This window comes from Ptiloglossa arizonensis, chromosome 12 (assembly GCF_051014685.1).
Source record: "Ptiloglossa arizonensis isolate GNS036 chromosome 12, iyPtiAriz1_principal, whole genome shotgun sequence".
Classification (NCBI taxonomy): domain Eukaryota; kingdom Metazoa; phylum Arthropoda; class Insecta; order Hymenoptera; family Colletidae; genus Ptiloglossa; species Ptiloglossa arizonensis.
In genome coordinates, this window is record NC_135059.1 from 4,898,258 (window position 1) to 4,918,175 (window position 19,918).

Below are 19,918 nucleotides of genomic sequence, written 5' to 3' on the forward strand. Positions count from 1 at the left end.
GAACGCCCCGTCGATCGCGCGACGTCAACGAACGGGAACTCGCACGGAAACGGTGGAAAAGTTTGTCGAAAGGAGCAACGCGTCACCTTCTTCGCCTTTTATTTTTCTCTCTTTTCGCTTGTTTTTTTTCCTTTCTTTTTTTTTCTTCTTCACCCTTTCCCTTCGTTCCGTTGCTTTCTATACCGGACCACCTTTTCGCGGCAGGCTGCACGAAATTTGGACCGGTGCCATGCCTAACTGTCCTCCCCGTGAACGTTTCTGGTTGGCACTCCTGAAACTCGTCCAATTACCAGGCATTAGTCTCGTTTCATCTCGTCGGGGGCGCGAAGAGAGCAATTTCCCCGGTGCCCCTGCAGTCGCTATTATTTCATTACGGATGCGCGATTCTTCAAGACGCGCGCAAGTTTCTGTGTTTTTACTAACCCAGCCGGGTTAAACAGCTCCCGGGAATTATATCGTTCCGTGAGACGTTCGGGCGACTCAATTTTGCGAGACGTCCATCGAGAATTCCATGGAAATCTAATATTAAGATCGTACCGTGGAAATCTTTAATTAACCCTCTCGAGCTCTTGGCTTCGTTCGTCTTTCAAATTACGAAACGCGGGAAAAATGTACAGACCGGAGGAATACAAAATAGATTATGAAATTATAGAAAATAAAACCGTTCGCGTTCATTTTTCATTTCCAACATTACTTTTCCAGTTACCATATTTTCACTGTACTTAATTCGGGCCGTACCTGTTCTACCATGATATAGAATTCCGAAGATGACTTCAATTGAATCGAAAGCGTTGAATAAACGTTTGCTCGGTACGATTAACGATTATAATATCAATTTCAACGAGCAACGATCAACAATCTGCGTTGCGTAAAATCAAGTGCGCAACAAAGAGGTCGATAATCCAAAATCGAAACGTTCATTACGAGTAATACCCTGTATCTACTGACTTGTTTGACTTGAAACCGTAATTAAGACCAAAGTATTCGAATATGGCACTCGCCTTAAGCGGCAGCGAAACCGTTGCGCGCGAAATTCCGAGAATCTCTTTGGATAGCCAATGGTAAGCGGGCGTAGAATTTGTTGCGCGATACAGCGAATCGATCTGAGGATTATTGACCGAAATGCTGCCGATTTATTAGCTCGCATATCGAGTGTTATAAACGGTGGAGCCTCCATTTCGCCATTGGCCGAGTAGCTGGCATGGATGGCCAGGTAATGAACGACCTAGCAAGCTAGGAGATCCGCGCCAGAGATAGAGATACTCGCGGAACGGGCGATCGGGAGAGAGAAACCAAAACCGACGGGATATTCAAGTAATGACAACGATAACGACGGTGATGATAATCAACGGCCAACACTCGTATCGGGCGCAGTTTCCCGCAACGACAACGATGACGAACGACACCGAGGGGCCATTAAATTGATACCACCTGCTAATTGGTATCTCTAATTTCTATTGGCCGTGTACCGACCGGCTCGCGATAAAATGATCGTCAGGGACCCGATGATTGACATTTCCGCGGTCGCGAATAATTTGCCGCGCGTCAAAGCGAATGATGCTCTTGATCTCGCTTCGGGGGATTTGCACGAGGGGACTTCGATCGGTCGGCTCCGCGACGGGATCGAACCGTCTAGTATCTTGGCGCATCGTGCAGATGTTGTTCCGTATTCGCGAAATAACGTTTCGCGACGTCGCGTTGGGTGTAAAAGGAAGCGTGGACGAGTTTTGCAAATAACAATACCGGAACAGCGCGAATCACACCTGGAAAGTTTGAGAAAATTCACTTTCTTTGTAACGTTTCGAGGAGCGATCTCGAAAGCTGTAAGGAACAGCTATCACCCGGTATCTTTACTCTTCGTGGTTACATTTGACTTTTAGGGTATCTTCTAGCAACAGAGACGAATGACTGATCACCGGAACTATTTATTTTTATGCGCGTTAAAATACTTCGAACCGTATTTATCGTGTTACCGATTGCGAGTACAACGCTTCGAAGAATTCATTTTGCAATTGGCGATCGAGCAACGGTTCGAGTTCAGTCGATGTCAAGGATTGAGAATAGACAATCGAATTACGATAATAATTCCAAAATATTTCCAGTTCTGATCGCGTTCCAATATAAAAATAGAGCTTTCGACCGGGAGTATCCTACATAATTAACCACAGTTCACTGTTCCTACAGTGTAATACTACGCGACTGTTTCCTTTTCGGAGCACTCTGAGACGAAATAAACGCAATTGTCGGAACGATTCATTTACTCGCAGAGTGTATTTGTATAAAAAAATAAAGAAACAATTATATCCCGAGAAGCGTCGAGAAGCTGTTTCCCTCCTCTCCGAAGATCTCTCGAGGCGCAACATTTTACGGAATCCATCGAAGCAAGCCGACTACGTCTTCGTTCCGTGCGTCAGTCAATATTTGTCACGAAACTACCTCCCGCCCCTCGTTGGCTACGTACGAAAGAAAATTGAGGCAAACCGATCTGTCGCCTCCAAATTGACTGACACGCTCGGCTGCGCCCGTGGATCCCGCGAAAGCCGCGGTAAAAGCGAAATAAGAAAACCAGAAGCGGAGCCGCGCACGTAGACAAGTAAAAGCAGAGACGTACATCGAGTCGTCTGTAAATCAAGTTTACCTCAGACGAACGCTTGGCGTCGCCTCTTCCACCCTCTCTATCTCGGCCGGATCCCTTGCTACCGCCCCCATCGACCTCGTAGCATACCTGCGCGGAAAACCTTTTATCTCGAAGAATTACCACGAGCGGTTGGGAGGATCGTCGTTCGATCGTTGCGAGCTGTAGGCTTCCATTTTCTCGCCGCGATGGCGAGCGGAAACTACGGAGACGGTTCGCGCGCCCCTTACCGCTCCACGCGGAAACGAGACTGGGGTGTTCAACGTGTGCTTCCCTACGATGATTCTCGGTTTCCAGAGTGGAATTTTCCTCCCGTTCACGTTTCGTTGGAAACGTTTACAAATTATTTACATCGCACACTCAGTGCATCTACTGTCCGTCTACGTGCGAGAAGAAGGCTAACGAGTGTTTGTATCCACCATTTTAGTTCACGGTCTAGTAGGTTCACCATTGTAGTCAGTGTCGGCATTGGTCGAGGAAGAAGAGAGGCAATGGTCGATAGAGACAGTATGTGAGTAGTAAGGGAAGATAGTAGACCGTAAGTGGAAATGTAAACACTCGACCTTCTTTTCGCGGACGGATAGTACTCGTGACAAGGTAGACGTGACAAAGAATTAAATATTATTTTGATATTCGAATGGATGTCTAGAAAATGAGTTTACAAATTTTAATTCTGAAAATTTGGTACGCGCCAGTTTAAAAAGAGAAAAAAATTTAACGAACGATATGGAAAATGGAAAGAGGCAAAGACGAGACGCAACTCGACGAATGTGCTTGCTCGTTTACAAGTTGATTCCGAGCCAGGGCGTAAGAGAAAACAATGGTAGGTGCGTATTTGGAGCATTGTTTCTAGCCTATTTCTTTCCATTGTTCTTAATCGTGTCATGGCCGAAAATTTTAGTCGGTCTCTCTATTTAACAACGAAGCTGCTTTTTTTTTCTTTCGATCTTGATGGAGAACGATGACGAACTTTCCTCGGACACCGAGTTCAACTTTGTGATATACAATTATTGTTTCGGGATTTTGAAAGGCGAATAGATCTTTCTGTTGATCGTTGTGACCCACTATCTGGATTTTACCCGTAGTTTGGTAAACATTCTCTTCCGTTCGCCCCTCCTTTACCAGTTTTCGTCCAATCCACGCGCTACGCGCACCAAAACACTCGGGGTTGATCTTGACAAGCACCACTGTCGGTTTAATAGGAAATAGGAATGGCGCGAGGGAAGATGTACATATATCCGTGTAAAGAGCTCTCTTTGCGGGCTGTTTTCGGGTTGACCTGAGCAGAAAATGCTAGATCTTCGTGGCTACGAAAGGCTAAAACCGTTCGGGTCTGCTATACACCGATACAGGAGCTGAAAATGAGAAGGTGGAAAGTAGATGGGGAGAAAAGGAAAAATGGAGAACGCGTTCCGTTTTGGACCGGATGGTCGACGCGTCGGTGTGGCAACCTAACTGACGTTCGTGCACACTATACAATAGCAATTTTTAAACTTATTAGAAGTCCTTTCTACAAATAGAAGAACAAAGAATTTCTACACTCGTGAAACGTTCAAAATGATACAAGAAACGTACTCCTACAGTCAAATTTCGATAATAGAATGGATCGATAAGAAGGAAATATTTAAGTTATTTAGATTTTTCTATATTTAACATTTTTTATCGCATTTCTTTTGGATTGTAACGTGATCTTCTAAGGGGAATAAAATGTCTTCGCGAACATTCGCGTAGAAATTTATATTTCATAGAAATGTATCCGTTTTCTAGTTTATAGCATAATCTTTATGCGATTGCACGTACTATACGCGACACAATGCACGATATTGCTCTTTTGGTGTATACCTATTGCTATTATATTTATTCGAAGTGACAAAAAACTTCGTCTCGAAAAAAGACTTTATCTGCTCTGCTCCAAATTTGCATAATCGTTCGATGTATCTGATCCCATCGACTTTGATCATACTCTTACCTTTTTCGAACTGTTTCCAAAATCGGAGAGTATACAGGACTAGTATGCTACATCATTTTGTAACCAACACTCGTGCTTTCATGTAGCAAAGAAAATATAAATAATCTGTATGATAAACATTTGCAGAGAACAAATCAAACTATTATTCAAAGAAGTTTTAGCAAGATAGTCTGTTTGCTTCGACCCAAGAAAATTATATGCAGGATGCTAGCAAATGAGAGAGTGAGAGAAAGAGAGAGAGAAAAAGAGAAGAGGAGAGCTCTCTCGAAATACCTCGAGAATTTTTGTCTACTCGTTGTTGTTTATTACTCGTGTGTTACCTTTATAAATATTTCTAATACATCCTGACCCTTAAATAGAAATCCTACACACATGCCCCCTTTGTAATTAATTATTGCTAATGCATCTCTTACGAATTAATTACTTTGTATGCTGTTTCGCGCAGACAACGTATTTTTATCCTCGCTACCATTAGTGCGAATTTCTGACGGAAAAGAAATTTTTCATTATATGCAACAACGTGCGTCGCATTGGTTAAATGTACATCAAATATTTCTCTGGTTCCTTTCATGCAGCTGTCCGTAGGTTACTATGCATTTATTCAACCAAATGACGATAAATTATTCGCTTAATATTATTAGAATCGAATAAACCAATTTAAAGCCGGCTAATTAGTTCTCATCTATATGAATAATTTAAATGGAACGATTTTGTTCGCTCGAATATCTCGCATAAATATTTACTTTGAATTAAAAGGCATCCTTTTTCGAATTTCGTACTCGAATACTATTCATAATAGCTCCTTCAAATTTTTCGTAATTATTTATGCATATTTCAATACAATTCATATTTTTTCATCGAACAAATACAATGCCATTGATCCAACTTGGATTTACAACAACCGGAAAAGTAATTTTGAACGTTTAAAATATTTTTTTAAACATCCACACAAGTAAGTAATACAATTCTTAAGAAAGTGTTTCGACGCATTCTCCCAAACTTTATCAAGCCTCAATAATTTAGAATAATATTTTCACCGTGCAAAAACATTGACAAAATTCAAAACAAAAAAAATCGATTTTTTTTAACCCACCTACAGGAAGATAGACGCGAGTCTCGAAAACTACCCCACTAGAAAGAAAGAAACAGACTGGGAAGAAACTTCACCCAACCGTAACTCATATTACGTTTTCCCATAGTGCTGAAACAATGTCCGTGTTTACTAGAATCGACTTTTGTAGCCTTGTTCCGCCCGGGAAATATTTCTGTAATTAAAATGCTGGCGCGTAGACGGTCCAGAAGAATGTTTCGGGCGGGTCTGCAGCAAGAACGCTCACGTTCTTTTATTTGCAGATTTCTCGCCCCGTTGTACTTTAATAGAGGCGAAATTCCACGATAACACGTCGAGCACGTAACATCCTTGTTCCCGTAATCTCGACGCTCGGAGAGCCAAGTTCGAAACTATAAGGCGTCCGCGAGGGTAACTTACGAAGAAGATCCCAACCCCTTTGGGGGGCAGAGCGTAAGACCCGGAAGATATTTAATTTTCCTCCACGGAGACGGTCGTTCGTTAGATATAAAAGGCGCGAAACGATAACCAGTCCGATCCTGAGCGAGAAGAAAATGGCGCAACGATAACCGGGGATACGTACGCGACATTTATACTCGAAGAATTCGGCCACGTTTCGCGCCACGACGAATAAATTCGTGGAACACGACTGGCTTACGATCACGAGGAATCTCGGAAAGGGAGGAATTTCGAAAAAGTATTCGACAACTCGTGGTAAAACGAATCATATCGTTTCTCTTTTTTTTTAATTTCCGCTTTTCATTTCCTCGCGAGCGAACCACCGAGCGTTAAAGACGATAACAATCTCCGTGGACAATTTTCACGGCTAATTTTGACGTATCAAAGACAAAGGTCCACGGAAAGAACGATTTGCGGTAAATGTCGGGTGACCTGTGTTAATTGTTCATCGCTGCGCACTCGCCTTGGCGGAATTTAGGAATTTCTCATTAATACGTGCACCGAAACCTTCCGGGAGCAGTGCGTCGGTGTACAATGGTATTATACGTTCTCTGCCAATTTACGTGATTTATAATATACAAGGTGTTCCAAAACGGCTGTCACGACCGAAAAGACTATTAGAAGTGAGCTATTTTTTTTTTTAAATCAGGTTTAACGAATAACCATCGCGTTTCGCACGAGTAGAGTATTCTTAACTGCGGATAACATTATTAATCGGTAAGTAAAAATTGTACTTGTTACGTAACAAAATTCAAACTTTTTTGATAGTTGGGGCATAAAGTTTTGCAGCGGTAGGATTTCACACCGGTTCAACAGTACGTGTATTTTGCCTCTAGATAAAATTCAACAACGCACGAGCATTGTTCTCGTCACCTTTCTTGGTTTTAATTGACCACCGATTAGTTTCATTTACCCCCCGTAATTCGTGTAACGCTTGAACCGATTGAACGAGGAAAGACAACAGTAACGAAATGTTCGATTAATACGTCGTGAAACGAAACGGCAAACCCTTATCAAAGGTCTAACGGCGCGAACTTCTCGAGAGATATCTCCAGTACCGTTTCGACGTGTTTCAGCCGTCTGCCGAGAGGGATTGCATTTCTTTCCGGTCGCGGTGTCTCCCGACTGACAGTCGGTCTTCGTCTCTCTATCCCCGAGTCGCGGAAGGATGCAGTCAGGAATAATTAACGAGGGTGAGAAGATCTTCTTCACCGGGAACATACGCTTAACGATCCCCATTGCTGGGGTTAGAAGTGCCGCCACCCGTAAACGCGAGGGTTGGAAAAGGGATTCGTAAGGGGGATAGAGAGAGAGAAGAGTGACTTTTGCCGCAGAAACAGTCGACGGACGGCACGTACTTCTGTAATTGTTCAGCCGGCACGGAGACATTTAACGATCATCGTAAACGCCGGTGATCCGATAGAGTGGAGAGAGATGTGGAAAATATTCGAACATTTTTCGTGCGCGCGCGACACATCGACTCGGCTTCATGAAGTTTCGTCACGGGTAGCTATCGATTCATTGCGGTCGTTAACGCGTGGAATTATTCCCACGGATTAAAATGTGCAAATATTAGGCGATAAAACGAGTACGCTCGATCATCTTCGCGCTGCCACCGTTACGCGTTCAGTTTTATACGCCACCGTTATCCTTTTTAACGACGCTAGCTACGAACGACGGGACCCGAAATTCAATTCTCTGTACGAGACGTCGCCTCGTCGTCGTCGTCGGCTAGCGTAACGTCACGCGGCCGGGGTTTAACGATTTTCGTCTACGGTTCGATGTATAATGGCGTTTGCCCAACCACAATTTCGTGAATGCTAATACACACCGAAAATTGGATACGCGTTGCGCGCCGATACGATTATTAGATCGCCACAGGTGTACCGATAGATCAATGGGAATGTTATTACACGACTGTTAACAGATTTGACAGATGTATATTCCCGTCAAACATTGTTTTGCTGTAACTGTTTCAGCAATACCCTTGTAAATCTGTCCCGTGCTCGGGTACGAATAATCTTGAAATTCTACTCGTCACAAAACGACCGACCTCCGAGCGACCATTTCACAGGTTTCATTTCCACGGTCTTTATTGCCTCCTAGGTACACGAACGTTTTATTTCGTTTTTCGTTTATTGTTTTGATTACGCTAGCGAAACAAAGAGTATAGAAACCCAACCTCAAATGTATCCTTAAACTGTATATATAAATAAAGGCAATAGTCGAATTAAATATTGACGAGGAGCAACCAATTGGGACTAATCTTTGCCTAGTCGTTGAAAACGTTGTTAAAATATTTGACCCAATACGATTGGGTTTCTTACATGTCGTGCGAATAACTTCTTCTACTGTTCTTGTGCAGATGTACAAACAGTGATATTGTAACAGGAACTGTCCATTTTGTTAATTCGAGTATGCGATCGTCTACAGTTTGCACAATGATAGCGTACTGGACTTTATTTTGTTCAGAAAAGCTCAAAGAGACTTCGGAAATCTTCCCCAACTAAGTAATAAAGATTATAAGTTGTGAAAATTTAGTAGACTAATTCTAAGAAGGATATAAAATTCAATTTCTCAAATAAGTGTTACTTACATTCGATTTTGAATTTAATTAACCAATAATCGTAATTTATGCTTTCTCTAAGAGATTCGTTTACCAATTGCAATTGCGTATGATATAATAGTAAACGGGTGAAAAAGATTTTAAAGACTAAATTACCTAACAAAATATCAACAAAATAGAGCAACATGCCATTCAAAAAAAAAAACTACTTAACTTTGCAAATAAAGCAAGAAGTAATAGTAAAAGTATCGTTACCGTTGTATCGAACGTTAGGCAAAAAGCAGAAAAAATTCGTGCTTCTCTACGAGTTTATGAAATCGATAATTTCGATGTCGCTCCAAAGGGAACTATTCTCTGAATTTGTCGTACAATTCCGAGACCCCCGCGGGTAATACGCAGCCGATCTAGAGATCGCAGAGAATGTAGATATTCGATTAAAATCTGATTTGCAGGTATTCCGATTATTATAACGTAAGAGAAACCCCGAAAGGAGTATTAGCGGCGTGCGTATCCCAAAATATTCGAGGACGTTTCAACGTATGCTCACCGGCGGCCATTTTGGTTTCAGGTATCCTGGATTCGTAAAAGGGATTTACACATACTGACCTCGTCCATCTATACGTACACGGGAGACGGAAGATTTTCCGTGAAGCACCCGGAAGCATCCGACGAATGGACGTTGAAGATCGATTACGTCCAACAACGTGACGCCGGGGTTTACGAATGCCAGGTTAACACCGAGCCCAAAATGAATTTAGCCTTCGTGTTGAGAATCGAAGGTAAAGCTGCTGTTGCGCGACTATTATCGTAGCGGTTAACCCTTTCGCGACCAACGCGTAGCAACGAAATTGAAACCGATGGAAATCGAACATCGAGCGCGATCGACAAATGAATGGTACATCCGAAGCGAACACCCGTACACAAATTCAGGTTTTCCTTGTACGTGTCTTTTCTCTGTTCTTTCGAGTTGTGCTTCAAACGAGCACACTCGAAAAATTAAACGATTCTTCGAGAAGAAGAATCTTCTAATCTTCCAAAGAATCTTCTATGAATCTTTAAATTATACTTTAACTAGGTGGCATCGCTTACCGGACAGTCGCGTTGATTTTTTTTCCTAAATAACGAATGACGAACAAAGTTTTATTCACGGGTAGCGAAGACACTTTTATCTGCCCGAGTATTTATTCGGGACAAATTTTTTCCCGATAAAAGTTTTTTTCGGATAACGTAGCTGAACAAATAAATATTTGCTTCTCGCGTAAACGATACAACTATCTTTCGCGTACGCGTGCCAGCGTGTTCGTTCTATACGTTCCACTGTATTTAACGTACGGTGTGTTATCCGGTGTGTGGAGTGTGTACAGGTCTGGTATTTTTGTGACGTGCAACATACGTACGAGTACCGCACAAATATGTAACGCGGTACGCACACGATCAAAAATACCGTGTGTATACCGCGTGAAAACACGTACCGCGAATACGTGGCCAAGCGTACGTGAAACAAAGTTTTATCCTTTACATAACGAATGAATATTTATTCGACCGACTGTGTTATTCGAATAAACTTTTATCCGAATAAATTTTGATCCGGATCAACTTTTTTCGTTACGGACAGACGCTATAAATAACAATTTCTCGAATGATTTATTCAAGTAAGACAGTTTTACTCGAGCAATTATCTGGATGAAGATTCATTCGACGTTATTGGAAGAATTTGTTCGGAGTTGGTCGGGCAAAAGAGACGAGAACAATTGTAAATCTTTTTACATCATCGCCCCGGTGTCTTTCCTTCGGAAATTTTTTTGTATTTATGCTAGAATAATTCGTAAAGAATTACACAAATTTGTAACGTTTACTGACCGAATATAATCGTACAAATTAAGAGCGATTAGCCCAACCTGTACTATTACATTGACGAGTAAATTACTCACGAGTGGTAAAGTTTAATCAGAAAAGATAACGTTACCAACCCTTGTAATTCTCTACCAATCTTTCTAACGACTGTAAAGAAAATTTTGGAAAACTCCCACACTGGAATCGAAACGTAAAGAAATTTACAAAGTTTCCAAATCCTTTCGTATTCAACCGTTTCGTAAACATAATTCAACTCCACTTGTCCCGTTCGAATCGTATCCAATTTCCTATTCTCGAGTGTTTATGGAATCGCGAAAGGGTTGACCGGGTTCGTTACAAAATCATAAGTTACCGCTGTAAATATCATGTGTAATGAAGGTAGATGAAAGATACATCCCAATAAAGAAAACGCTTGTGTACGTGTGTAAACTTTCGATTGGTCAGGAGAAACACATCCGGTACATCCTGACTACGCACCAGCATGCGAAACAAGGACTGACGCTTACCGCCTTTGCATGCCTGTCAGCGTGAATAAAAAAAAAAAAAAAAAACGAAAAAAAACCGTGTAAAAATCTTTGAGACAACGTCGATAGAGTTTGTTTGATTTTTTCTCAGCTCCCCGTTGCACTTCACCATCCACTGTGAATAACGTTCGACAGAACGTGCACCGTGCAATAATCGTTGATTTTGTCTCCCTGGTACATGCTACTTCTGTCGCGCGATTAATTCGTCCAATTGATCGTCCCGTCAACGTCGAGTGGGTGGCTGCTACGATACTTCCGGTTACAGCGGCGGTGACGCTACCGGTGTCGATTAAAAGTCCTCGTGAATTATCGAGCATCGTCCCGTTTCGCGCGATCGTGTCGCGAGAAACAGAGTGATCTAGACGAATCAAGGGACGACTCGTTGCGAAAACTTTACACGATCGTTTCGTCCGGATCGCTTATTTTCGCCTCGCTCATCCAGTCTCCCTTCATCCCTCGTCGATTCTTTCAAACGAATCGATCCACGTTTCATTCTGTCAACGTTCCACGTCATTCCTCGTAATTGCGTATTTCCTAGCCGAAAAACGAAAATTTTGTTTCTTTTCTCGTTGCACCGATGGCTCCGTGTATAATGTATGCACTTCTTTCTTTCTTTTTCTTTTTCTCTTTCTCTCTTATTCCCGTACGACTTAAGAGTGCGCGCAACATTGTTGCTCGCGTGGAAAATATTCGACAATTGTTATTTATATTTCCTTCGATACGTGTAACCGTTCGAAAATACATTCCCGGATGCTTCGATCGGAATTTCGAGAGAATAACAATGTTGCGGGATATTTGTTCAAAACCGTGTTTGCCCGAATCATCAGTCAGGATTTCATCGTTCGTTTTACGCGAGAATAAATCGACGAATTTTACGTCAAGAACGAAATAAACTATAAGTGTTTTTTTTTTTTTTCAAAAATATTATTTCACAGAAAGGGACGATTACCATAGATCCATCGGTGTCGTGGAAATTTTATTTGCAATTGAATCGATACACTTTAGTCGTTCCTTTTTGCTTTTATTCTTTCACTGTTCGGAGAGTGCAGTTTTCGGGTGTTAATAAATTGGAACGAAAGATTAATCACCGAGCTCGAGCACTCGAGGTCTATTTTCGAGCACTCGATAGCTCTAGGCGAAAACCGGTCGAGCAATTAGTCGTTGTTTAGGTACGGAGCGGCTTTCTTTGACCGGCATTCGCAAATTGTTAGCCCCCTCCCTCTTCCTCTTTCCATCCCTCCTCGGTTCGCGAGATCTCCGAGGCTCCGCGTGCACGAACACCACCGTTCATTAATTATGTTCGTATCCTCCACGTGTACCTGTCCCTATCACGAACCGACGTGCCAGGGCGCGTAACAGTAATTGCTCGTCAGTTGGCCCGGAATCGATATTTTCGGGGCGATGAAAACCGAGGCGATACAGTCGGTCGCACGACGGAGAATTGAATCTTTAATGCCGCCGAAAGATTCAGACACGGAGCTCCAATGGAATACCATTTTGCTCGTAATTGAATTCGAGGACCGTCGAACCAGACCGAGGGAAACGGAGCTTTAAGTATAATCTCTGGGCGCTGGATTTTCTTACAGAATAAATGTATCCGATGAATAAGAAAATGTTGCTTCGCGGGTCCACGGAAGAGACGTTGGTACGACGAACGTGAAACGTATCAATTTTCGATGCTTGCCAAATTTGCGTAACTTCGAAGTGGCGTGATCCTTTCTGTAAATTACGATGAATCCGTTCGCGAGAAGGGATTAAGAATCGTGGCGGGTGTTTCGAAAACGCGCCGGTACATTCGTTTGGGGGGAAAACGATGGGGTAAAATTTCGAGAAACTCGATTTCGATACGGGTAAAATGAACCGGTAACCGACAGACCGATTACTCGAGTCTGACTCGATTTTCTCGAAAACGAAGAAGGCCCGTTGCGCGATGTTCACACCGCGTATTCGATTTATTTCTTCGCGGTGGATCATACTCTCGCCGCTGGTATTACATTTTACGAGACGCGTTGTTTCGAAGTACTCCGGAGAACTTTGAGCTCCATTAATCCGAAACTTGTTTCACCTTGTTTCAACCCTCTTGCAATTAACACGATGTACCGTTGGTTCGGTCTCGAAAAGAACAATCGCATCGATTTTTCAGCGACCGAGGAGATTCCAAATTCGGGTCCCACGATCCCTTAAACTCGTTCGATTCGCGGTGCAACGCGATCGTCCGATTGCCAACGGTAAGGTAATCGATTCGCGGAGATACCCGAAGGAACGTTTCTAAATTCCGTTACACCGTTGACTGTGTCACGATACGTCCCACCCTCTGCCCCAATTCCCAATAACCGAACGTTGATCGGGAAATCTCGGTGCGTCTGCGAGCGGCGCGAGACGAACTTCTTTTCGCGTGAATCAAAGATAAACGTACACCCTCTCGAGAAGGAACCGCGAAGCTGTTATCGCGACGAAAAGAAGGAGGAGGCGTATCGGAGAGAACTGAGAGGAAAGGGGGTAACCAAGAAGTGTAGCCCACGAACACAACGAACGACGAACATCCCTCGAAACATTGCACACGTGTGCACATATGTATGCATATTGAGCGAAGAGCGCGCGTAGCCCGTATCCGCGGTGCATTCGGGTGGCGGTTCGATCCCCCGGGTCCCGGCCACGAAACAGTAGACCCTCTCGGCTCAAATCGATTAACTCGATATCTTTTCTGTCCTCCCGTTCCAGAAAGTGCCCCTGTCCCCGCCATCACCACACCGAACGCCATTCACCGGACGTTCAACTCAGGTTAGAATCACGCAAGAACAGAACTCCTTTTCCAAGCTGTATTGAACATGCTGCCTAGACGTTCCATTGCGACCGATGTTGTAGTAGAGAGGATCGTTTTGCCTGTGCCCGTACAACCAGCTGGCTAGCATGTCTCTCTCTGTGCTAGGCGTGTCTGTGTGCCCGGCTCGTGCTCTATCAGTGCATGCACGTCCACCAAGTACCCGTTTACCGTTAATTAATGCAACCCCCCGACGGATGGTTTTGTTTTACGAGAGCGGGTCGAGCTGACATTGGCGGTAAGAGGTCCGTTTCGCTGATCGTCGCACCTTCGTGAATCTACGGTGAAACGGACGAAGGAGGACGACGAGGAGGAAGGACCGTTCGATCCGTCCCACATTTAATTACCACCGAATTATTGTAATCGCGATAATCATCGTGGAAAAGCTTCGACGAGGCAAGGGTTTCGGGTTTCGTGGACACGCGTGCTCGACCAGCCCTCCAACGGATATTCGGAATTGCACTTTAATCGCCTATCCCCCTACGACCCCTTCCGCCGCGCTAATGCTCGATAATTCTCGGCGTTTACGATTCGTTTGCTCGATCGGAAGTATCCAGTTGTAACATACGTCGTTCGAACAGCTCGAGACGAGAACGCGTTGTTTACGACGAACGAGAAGAAATTTTATACCTACCGTGTTTTCGTGTTTCTGGAACAGCTCGCGTTGTTTCGAATACTTTTGAAATTGGTAACGATCTCGTCGATGGTCAAGGAAAATCCCTCGTACGGATAACCTCGGTTATTTACACCCCCGAACGGTTGAGAGTTAATAGTGCGGGGACGAAGATGGGTGGTTCGTTATCGTTTTGAAAGTCGATTAGAAATTATACGATCGTTGTATTATTTTGCTTAATATTTTTATTATCGTTGGTAATATGAGTCGCCTATTACTGTTACGAACTGCTATTTTCTATATTTTTTCGAAGCTTTGTTAATTGTAAATATTTATCCATTTTCCGTGAATTCTTCTCAACGAAGCCTTCGTTTTTCAAAGGTGTCATTCGAAAGGTTTCATGGGCCATTTTAGCAAAATATTTGTCACGATCGATAGGTTCCAGTGTCTTTCTAAACCTTAAGTACCACATACAACCACGATAAATAAGTAAATGAATTTTTTCCTTTTTATATAATGCATCGACAAATAACTTACAATCTTCCTTCGTCATCTTCGTAGCCAATTCACAATAAACGAAACCATGAGAAGGGTCGAAACGAAAAATTGTAAATTCGTTCACGAATTTCTTCTCGTCGTTCAATTTGCTGTAAATCTTCGTATACTTGGATTTAGTAAGAACGGTGGCAAAATGTATCTTTCTAATAACTCATTGGAAATATTCTTTACTTTCTGTCGTGGTAAAAATTACGCAACAGACGGTAGAGTCCACAAACCGCGAGAACCATTTATTAAAATGGCCGCTGAAACGTCATTTAAATATCGTGTTACGCACGAGTCTCGAAGTCGAGAGAACTGCACGAATACTTGTTACAACTCGATACGATCGCGGATCGAGCGTAGCGGATAACGACGAAACGGTCGTACATATTGTCGATCGGCGAGAATATATTCGAAATTATGGATAATTTGTACGCGCGATTCCGTTGAAGTGAACGAAACACGCGCGGTTCCTTTTATATTTACCGTGGCACGAGCGATGTTTCGCGTAGCATTTGGCATGAACTCAATTTTCTTAAATGTCAAAATGCACAAGGTATTCCAAAGTACCGCTGCACAACTCGAAGTGTTGAAAGATTCTGCGTGCGAAAAATAGGTACGAGTCGTGGAATAAACATTTTTCATAGGATTGAAAAATGGATTCCCGTTTTCGGGAAAACGAATCTTGAAAATCTGCCGAGAGCACTCGTACTCGATCATAAACGTTCAATCGAAGAGCTGAAAAGAATGCCTCTGAATGGAATTTACGAGCAAAAAGACGAATTTCGGATGTATCCCTCGCGACTGCTTGCAATACTTTTATATTGGACACTTCGATCGGTTCATTTGTGATTCTTTAGCTCTCAGTAGGTGTGAACGGTTTGAAGAATTGTATAAACCTTTTTAATAACATTACACACTTTTTTTTTACAGGAGAATTATCATAAATTCTTCTTGATTGAACCTTGCGTTTAAAAAACGAACAAAAGGATCGAGCCGAGTGTACATAGATTTTCAAAAATCCTTTTCCTCGATAAGGAATTTTTTCGATCGAGAAACATTCGTTCTATAATTTCTGAATTATTCGTCCACAATGAATTGCTCTCTTTCGGCGATCGCGGGTTTTGGAACGTACTGTGCGCGCGAGTACCTAGATAAACCGTTACTTTAACCAATAACGAAAGTTACAAAGAAACAAAACGGTTGTGAACAAGTCACGACCAACAGCGACAGCGAGCCACCGGGGAGGTAAAAATGTTTGTTCGAAAAAGTCCGCGTTGCGTCGGGCAGAATGAGACTCGTTTATTCAATTTTTCACTTCCGTTGCAATTAAAATATCCACAGCAATAATGCAAGTTTAGATGGGTGTCCTTCTGGCCTTTTTTTTTATTTTTGTTTCCGTCGACCTCAACTTCGAAGTTCCATTAAAACTTCAGCGGAATTCGTTTCGAATGTTAGTCACGGGCAGAACCATGGAGTTCGCGGATACCCGCCGTCGGCATTTGCATAGAGTATTACACACAACCGAATTTAAGTTCACTTACCATAATTTGCGGAACCGGATCCCGTAATTCGCTGCATTAATAACGCACCACGCCTCGTTGCTATTTTCCTGTCTAATTTCGATCGAACTTTCCTCTCCCGTTTCGGGCGAGTTTTATCGGCAAAAAGGCATCGGTAATTCAATATTTGCCCGTCGAAAAGTTATATCATATGTACTGGACTAACTTACACGTCCAGAGCGAGCATTTATAGACATAAACATTTTCAACTGAACGGAACTTTGCTCGCACTGTGCACGCAACCTTGGTTCCGAAACAGCCAAAGTTCAATCTTTCGTTCGAAGTATTTTTCATCTATCTGTTTTACGAGTAACCTAAATTCGAGCGCGTGCCTTATTCGAGAACAAAATCTGACAAGTCTCTGGAACCATGAAGCTTCTATTGCGTACATTTTTTATCCAATCAATGCGTAAACGACGAATCAATTACTAGTTCGACTAAGTGAACTAGTAATCGTCATGGCCCTTTTCCAAACATCTCAAAAGAAAAGAAATAATAGAAATCGATTTCAATTGTATCGCTCTGTATGCACATCGCCATTTAATATTAAATGGATAACAAGGTAACGATACTCGTTTTCATTTCGGTTTTCGTTAAATATTCGTTCGGATACGTTACGTAACAGAGGGTAAATTTAATTCCTTTCTAAATTGTAATCTAATAAAAGGTACCTAATTGTCATATCGGCGAATAAAATAACAATACAGACAATTGGTACAGGTATTGTACAATACCAAAGGTATTGGTACAGACATTCGTACAATACTTGGAGTAATTTTCATTCAAACGTTGTTACCATCACACGAATACAGTATACATCGGGTATCGACCACTTGTATCCTTGCACTCGTTGTTTCCATTCGAAAGAAATAGAATTAAATTCGACAATTTTCCCGATCGAGTTGCATTAACAAGACGATGAAAGATTTTACTTTGGCAACGAACGGGTCGACTTCTAATACGCGTCGCGTCGCTTACTCGATACTTTGCCCTGGTTGTCGCTTGAAACACGCTTAAAGGTGCCTGCAAGATTCATGAGACCGTAGATGCCACATCTTCCCGAACGAATAAACGAAACTCGCGCGGGACCGAGAGAACGGAATATTTAAACGGCCGATTTCCAATGTGTGTTGCAGCCGCTCAGGCGAAAATAACGGGCCCGGAAGACGTCTACGTGAAGAAGGGCAGCACGATAAGCCTCACGTGCACCGTTAATGTGCAAAGTACACCACCCAGCAGCGTTTCGTGGCATCACGGAGGAGCCGTGGTGGATTTCGACAGTCCCAGGTACAAGCCACGGGAATCAAGTTCCCGAGTTCCCTCCTGTAATGTCCCCTCTCTGTTCGATCGTTCGCGTTACGCTTATCGTTGCACGCCCCCATCCACCATCCACCATCCACCATCCACCATCCACCACCCTCCCGTGTACCCGTAAAATGTCAGTCTCTCCGAGCCAGCTTGCACGCCGGATTTGCGATGGCTAACGAGACCTCGACGCATTGACGGCCGCGTGTTTCGCACGAAGAGATCCAACGAAAGCTTCCAAATTGTTCTTTCATCGACGATCGTCCAATTCCGGCATCCGTGAATCTTTAAATATCACCGTGAATTTTAATCTCGTCATTCGACCGAACTAGATCAACACGTTCACTCGATCGGCTAACCAAGCGTTCCGTGTTTAAGGATACTCTTTTACGACATCTCTTCGAACTGTTTAGGGAAAATAGGAACAGATAGTTTGGAGAATTGTTATTGTACAGCACTACTAACAATGTTAAGATCGTCTGAAGTTTACAAATATCGACGAATTGAAATCGAGCTCGAAAATACAGCTTCGAACAATTTGAGACGAGCTATTGGAAATGATAGATCGATAGACTTTGGATAGTAGGAAAATTTACCAGAAGGATGTTAAGAATATTGTTTATACGGAGATGTACGAGTAGATGTACTTTTACGAAGGCACAACGTAAGAGATATGTTTGAACAAAGGTGATACAAGTCATGTGGACGCTGACTTAACGATTGAAAGACTAAATTCACGTATTCGTGACAATGGCCGGTATTAGGTCGACGAGGTCACGCGTTCGTGATAATGGCCGTCATACAGTTATCTCGACTCACGATGGAACACTCGCGATCAGTCGTGCGACAGGGTTGTTCGATTCTCCAAACAATCAAGGTTATTGCTAATTGCCAAATAGCGTGCACGCATGTAAATAGATTTAGTTGTTTCTTAGCTTGTTAACACGTAGATTGAGTAATTTCTCGATCGCAAATACCTGAATTTAACGCGTCTTGCCACTCAGCAAACGTGGATACGGCATAATTTGTTGGAAATATTACGATACGATTGTAGACAGGAACCTTTGTATAATTATATAATATCGGTAGATATAGACGACCATTAATGAGTAGTTAATTCTTCTTTCCCAATCAACGAGTTAAAGATATAAGAAAGCTGTTTGTATAAAAAGTAGCACTATAACGAAATGTAACGTTTTCTTAAAAACATAAAGATTATCGCTAATTTATCAACAATATTAGAAAAGAATTATCGAGAATACATTAGCAAACTTGACGAATTTGTCTTCTGATAATAAAAATAAGTATCGTGGAAAAAACCAGTAATAGGACCTCCACGATCACATAATTTGAAGATATTCGGTTTCATTCTACAGTTTCCCCATCAACTCAACAACTTTCTTGTGTATTCGACATCTTTCCATCCTGGAAAACAAATTTCAATCCTATTATAGTATGTAAAATATCTGTCAATCATCACATCCGTCTTACATAACTTTAACCCTTTCTCAGTATAGTAAAAGAGCGAGAAACGTTTGACAAAGTGCGTATTTCTTTGCGTTCTAAATTACTTTCGTTCGTGTTGAGAAATTGAACAAGGAACATGTTATCCGGACGCTGTGTTCCATTTTTTGCATCAGTACTTACATCGGTTCGCGTTACAGTCCTGACTGTAAACTCATTTTCTACTTCAATTTTTATTCAGCCAGTCACACTCCGAAAAATGAGCGAAATTATTCCAATCGTGAAAAATAATAAATTCAATTCGATATTTCTGATTTCACGTCGAAATCGATGCGCGATAAATCAGAAGGGATCTGCGCGTTGATTAACTATCGCTTTTGGGGTCGTCGGTCGAACGATCGTTATTTATTCTAAAAATAATACGTACAAAAGAGACGAACTCGAGAACTGTGAAAGAAATATATATACGTATGTATCGCGCGAACGATCTGAAAAATTATACAGCGCCGATTTCAAAAGTGGACTGTCCTTTCGTTT

The 19,918-nt window shown here is 42.4% G+C and overlaps 1 protein-coding gene across 4 annotated transcripts in view; it reads left to right on the forward strand.

Moving 5' to 3' along the window:
* Positions 1-19,918, forward strand: part of LOC143153220 (zwei Ig domain protein zig-8) — a 279,158-nt gene that overhangs the window by 245,977 nt on the left and 13,263 nt on the right. For all 4 annotated transcript variants that reach the window (XM_076324176.1, XM_076324178.1, XM_076324180.1 and 1 more), the window contains exons 4-5: positions 9,267-9,477; positions 17,749-17,899. In XM_076324176.1, the coding sequence (XP_076180291.1) occupies positions 9,267-9,477; positions 17,749-17,899 (362 nt within the window). The remainder of the gene's footprint in view (positions 1-9,266; positions 9,478-17,748; positions 17,900-19,918) is intronic.